This window comes from Aplysia californica, unplaced genomic scaffold (assembly GCF_000002075.1).
Source record: "Aplysia californica isolate F4 #8 unplaced genomic scaffold, AplCal3.0 scaffold00860, whole genome shotgun sequence".
Lineage (NCBI taxonomy): Eukaryota > Metazoa > Mollusca > Gastropoda > Aplysiida > Aplysiidae > Aplysia > Aplysia californica.
This window is the reverse complement of record NW_004798130.1, coordinates 38,236-44,285: the sequence shown is the minus strand read 5'-3', so window position 1 is coordinate 44,285 and position 6,050 is coordinate 38,236. Positions and strand designations below refer to the sequence as shown.

General features: G+C 40.2%; 1 protein-coding gene across 1 annotated transcript in view; it reads right to left on the bottom strand.

Moving 5' to 3' along the window:
- The window catches only part of LOC101864262 (dual serine/threonine and tyrosine protein kinase), a gene marked incomplete in the record, with an annotated part of 68,792 nt that overhangs the window by 61,861 nt on the left and 881 nt on the right, over nucleotides 1-6,050 (bottom strand). The window contains 1 exon segment of the mRNA XM_013089027.2: nucleotides 2,371-2,888. Coding sequence (XP_012944481.1) covers nucleotides 2,371-2,888 — 518 coding nt within the window.

Below are 6,050 nucleotides of genomic sequence, written 5' to 3'. Positions count from 1 at the left end.
TACAGCCTTTCTACTGCTACTCCTTGGCTTCTTCTTACTGCTGTCTTTCAGCCACACCCCTGATCTTCTGGTAGGAAAGATCTACACCTAGCCTTCTCGGAGGGCCCGTGTGCAAGTTGCGCACGTTAAAGATCCCTTGGTGGTGTGAAATCGATAAGAGTAGGCTTCGGCCGCCACCCGGGCAAAATTAAAAATTTCTTACCCACTGAAAATATTAGGTATGTCCCGCGCGCTCATATGACCTTATGTAGTTGCGAGCGCCGTAAAATACTTACAAAAACAAAAACAAACAAAAAGAGACAGAGCGATATATGCAGGCACACACACGCACGGACACGCACACACACACACACACACACACACACACACACACACACACACACACACACACAGAGTATGGGACTTACTACAGCACTACTGAATTCTAAACTTCAAGAGAAAACCAATGAAAGATTTGAAACAGCAAGAACAGCCTTAACTTTGAACTTGAGGAGAAAAACCGATTCACGAAAGATTTGACTACAATTGCCTCAATTTTGAACTTAAGGAGAACATCGAAGACAAGATTTGAAACAACATGTGCAAAGACATTAATTTTGAACTAAGTGAGAAAACTGATGAAATTATCGAAAGATGTAATACCTGTGACATTAAAAGTACAGTATTCTTTAAATTTTGAAAGCAGATTCTGCAATTTTTCCAGTTTCTTTGACAATTTCTTTGAGTCGTTGGTAGCAGTCTCATTCTAAAAGGCAGGTTAGAATTTTAATTTGTAACCTCACAAGTAAGGTAGTCCAGTCTTCTCTCTAGATACCGGTATTTCATTATTTACAGAGTTATAAATTTAACATACTCAACTTGCGAAATCACAACATTAACAAAAATTATCGAAACCACTTTGTTCTGGCTTGGAAAGATTGGGCATGAAAGAACTTGAAAAAAAAATGTCATGAAATGGTTCAAACACATCTCTTCATTATGTCATCATCTATTCAGTATTAGGAGCTGAGAGGAAAGAAACTGGAGCTCAGATCAGTTCAAGTTCTTCCTGTTTTGCGAACAAATGATTAGCTGAGTTTTCTTTTCAAAATCTGGCAGACGATGTTTAAATTTTATGACAAAAAGACAATAAAAATACAGTCAAACCTGCTCTAGTGCTCTTGACGACTACTTCCATCTTTTTCTCTCCTCCTCCCCCCCCCTCCCCCCTGTAATGGGCCATAAATGGTAGTGCTGGGCGGCTAGGTTCCCGATTATTGAAAGCTAGGAATCGTAGGAATCGACTCCGAACCCAATTACTCACTTTCTAAAGATGTGATTTCTTCCGGTGGTTACCTAATTGGCTCCGAGCGTCTTCAGGATTTAGAATAACCTTGATATAGGAACACTACGAAGCATCATTTTTTTTTTCAAAAATATTTTTTTTAAAAGAGAAGATTTTATTGATTAAAGTAACTGGTAACCGTTGGTTTACGTAAAAAGGAGTCGGAACAACTTTTCTTCCGTAGCATTAATCATGGAAATCGGTTCCGGAATCGATCCTTCGCCCAGCTCTACCATATGGCATTATCAAAACCTGCAATAACCTCTGGTTGGGACCTCAGAAGGGAACTTTTTCCCCTTTGGTTTTTTTTTACTTCCCGAGAAAACCATATCAGTTTCATGATATCAAGTCAAAGACAACTAAGTTTCTCCTTAACAACGGTTGGTCATCTCTTAGACAGGTTTAACTGTTATTTTATCAATGCTCAACCATGCTTGAAAAATAAACCCATAGGTAACAAAATACAGAAATCTTACAGGAATGGCAACACAAAAGTTTTGACAGAAGCAGAAATGGTTTTATAAATGTTTAAATAGCCTGATTACAATTCCAGCACTGGATTAGGGAACTGACACTGACAACGACAACAAGCTTGGACTGAGTTACTTAGATTGTTGTTTTGGGCGAAATCCCTACTACATTAATCAAATTTGTTTGCAAGTTGTTTTTCCAGAAATCAATGACAAACAAAGTATCAAACAACCACAGACAAAGAAACTTCCACACAACATTCCAATATTTCTCACACTAAATAAATATGTTATCATTAATCAAAGAGGTAAGGCCAGAATAGAACTTAACTATATGTTTAAAACTAGGAAACAACAAATTCAGGAGCCAATAAATCGTGACCTCAGTGCTTTCTTGTCGTATCGCCATTTTTTTTAAACTGTGAAAACAGGTCATCATACCAAAGAGTGAGCTTAAGAAGAAATCATATTTTCATTGTTGAAAAAAAAAATGGAGATATGACAAGAAAGCACTGGAGGCCATGAAATGCTGGGGATAAGACCTCTGAAAAACCAAAGATTATAAATTGAACTCACCATTTCTGAGAGGAAATTATCAGCGAAACCGTAGATGAGTATTGGAGTGGAGCTGGCCGTGCACTGCTGCACAATCTCCTCGAAGCTGTCTCCGTCCTGACGAGAGGGGGAGACAACCACCTGTGCCCCACAACGTAGCATTGGGTGATCTTGCGTCACCTCCATGACAGCCAAACCACTGGCGTTATCCTGCGATTTGTTCTCCGGCAACTCTAGGTCGGCCAGAGGAATTGTGTGCCAGGGTCCATTGTAGGCTTCCAAGTTGTCAACTAGGTCGTAATCGTCTGGCAGAGTGAGGCTAACCGTGTTGGTTTTGCCGTGAAAAATTCTGACCATGCGGAGCTTAACGTCAGAGTCGGGTTCCAGGGGCGGGAAAAATCTTTTGTTGAACAGCTCATTCACTATTCGCGACTTCGCATAAGCGTTTTGTCCGAAAATGATGACGGTCGGCGGATGCTCAATAGCGGCAGTGATCTCGCTCTCTTCCTCCTTCAGCAGCTCTGCTTCAATCACTTGAGCTGTGAAAAATTAAAAATATGATAATATTTACTTCAGGGTTAAATCTACTAGCAATCCGTCACCTCAGAGCTATTTTGTCCAAGTGTACTTTTATTTAAAAGTAAAGAGGCATTCCGGACAAAATAGGTCTGAGGTCATGAATTGAGTATAATAAAATAAAAAAAGGTTCAGTGCGGTTGTACACTTTTACATTGTGTACTTGATTGAGTTGACATCTCAAAAATCACGAAATAGAAGAGTACACTACAGACTGATTTTCAGATCAGAGAGGACGAAAAACTAGAAAATGAAGAAGAAAAGGACATGGGCACACACTCATACACAGAGCAATAAAATCAAGAAAGGGATTTCATTGACAACAAATGTTATGCAGAGGATAGAAGATTAGCGGTCACGGTGTGATCTAACTTGAATAAATAATAAATAAAAGCAAAATGTGCACATACAACAGAGACACATCTGAAACAACTATGAAACATATCTCTGCAAATGATGTCAACACCTGCACACACACACACACACACACACACACACATACACACACACACACACACACACACACACACACACACACACACAAACAAATTCAAAGCATAATTAGGCATATATTTCACTGTCACTTGTACAGAGTGCAAAAAGACTACTAATAGAGTTGAATATCCAAAAACGGGGGGGCGCGAGGTGATGTGTTCCTTTCAGAGATGGACGGACGTTAGATTTGGAGGTCTTGACTCTTAATACATTACAGTCTTGAATAGTGGGGGTTAAATCTTATACTGTGACAGAGAGAAAAATTGGACAGAGGGAGAGGAATATATCATGCAGCATTCTCAAAACAACAGCGTACTTGACTTTATTATAAGACCAACTTTACTGTTCTTTACACTGATATATGATGTGTCCAATAAGTAGGTAATAATCATGCATTTACATGTGGTATAAAATGGAACTACTAGGTGACAAAATGTAAATTCTGGCATGCATGCATGGCATGATGACTGACAATGCCAAATAACTAAATGCTTTGCACTTGTTAACAATTTCCAGTCTCCGATGCAACAGGGGCTCAGGCCAACTGGCCAAACCAAGATAAAAGACTGGAGGAGACAAGGAATTTTAAGTCAGTTCATTCTTTTGTAAATTCAAATGGGAAATTTATCTAGATTTTCAACTCTTTACTTTATGATCTCAGTTTTTTCAGACTTTTCTCCAAAACTGCTGATCAAAAATTTCAAAAAGAAGGCCAACATTAAGTACTATAAAATTGTCAGAGACAGCCACCCATTTCTAGGAGAAGAGTGGTTGTCTTAACTCTTGTCTTAGGCAAGTGTGGATGTATGTCTTAAACATTGAGAAGAACAGTTTTTAAAATCAAGGAGGGAAATAAATGGGTAGTGGTCATTTGTAGGCCTACAAAATTCGTGTCTTGGATGGGTGGACATAAAACAAGAGCAGGTTTTTTCAGGGCATTTTGGGCAAGTGCTTTACGGTGCTCGCAACTCTGCATTATAAAGGCCATTATATAATTATTATATGATTAAGCCCACGGGACACATTCATTAAACATTTTCAGTGAGTGTTGGTAAGCATTTAGAATTTTGCCTAAGACTAAGAGGTGGCCGAAGCCTTCCAAGAGCAGGTTTGACTATGTGTGAATAGAAAAGTAAGGTATAGATAAGATAAAGTCCAAAGCCAATGAGTTGAATGCCAATTACTATCAGTCAGTAAGTAGGCCTAGCCCACTACTGGTGAGTCATGCATTGTTTCAGCGAGAGGTGTTCTCAGGCTCAGGCGATGCAACTTTAATTAAGCAGACATGAAAAAATATACAATGGGCCTAAGACTAAGACTAGATCTAGATCTGGATCAAGACTCAAGATCAAAAGTCTATATATTTCTCTTGCATTGATCTTAGAGCCATTTTTCACATTCAAAGTCAAAGTGGCCACCTTTCTCACCCCTTGTGAGAATAGCTCATGACCCGTTATTCTCGGAGACCTGTGAACTCGTCACATGGTGAAGTCGTCACATATCTCCAGTGATCTCGTCACATAGGTCGGGGCAAATTTAAATTCAGCCACGGGGCAACTTCAACGCCGCCTAAACCTAGACTTGGCTTTTGCGTATCATTCGACCCATGTGTCGTTGCACATTTGATTCTATCAAAAAATAAAATCTGTGCTTCCTAGGCTTCCACTTCTTGTTTCTATTTTTAGTCAAAAAGCACAAGAAAACTGCGTATCCGCGTATTTTTCACTCTTAAAGCGGGTGAATTCGACTGGGCAAAAAGGGGCAACTTAGACAGGGGGTGAAGCAAAAGTTGGGCCTTCTATCAGATTAAATAATTAGAAAGGAAAAAGAGCTCAGAGAGGAAGACAGACAACGGTAAATTTATAGAAAAGGCCCAAACCCATTTTTAAGCCAGCTTTTTTTACTCGACTTCCATTTTTGTTTCCAGGTGGGGACCACTTCTCCCGAAAAGTGTCGTTCACTGTTATTTAGAGATACTTTTTTCCAGTGAACTCACCACACATTTTACAGCTGTGACGACTTCACCGCATGACAAGTTCACTGGTTCCAAATTCTCACCCCCACCCCAGGGTGGGCATGAGGTGAGGACTCCGTCCTGACCTCTCGCAGGTCGATAAAATCACCAAGGCCCTTGAATTGGAGGCTTACCGCAAGTGGTCGGGAAACGACTCGCGAGTGCTTGGCGCTTGTTTCCTCATGTAGGCCAACTAATTCTAGCCTACTGATTAGGGCCTACCGTTGCCATAGTCTTAGCCTTTTTTTTCCTCCTTAAAACAAATAGTCTTCTTTAAAATTAGGCTCTATAATAATTGTGAGGACCGTTAGAGGTATCAGATGCATTCTGCTCTTGACAAATCGTGCTTGCAGAAAAATAGGTAAGATTGAAGAATACCGAACTAGCGGATTGACTTTGCCTTATGTCTCAACCTTACGAATTCATAATTTTCCCGTTTTTAATATCTCTCAATGGAGAATCTCTGACCGGTAGATCTATAATTCATTCAAATTTTGTCAGGGGGGAGACCCCCCTGAACCCCCCTCCCCCCTCCTCCATCCCAACCACCCGCCCCACCTACCCCACTTTCTCGAGCAGTAATGTACGAGTGGTCCGGTATTCTTCAATCTTCCCT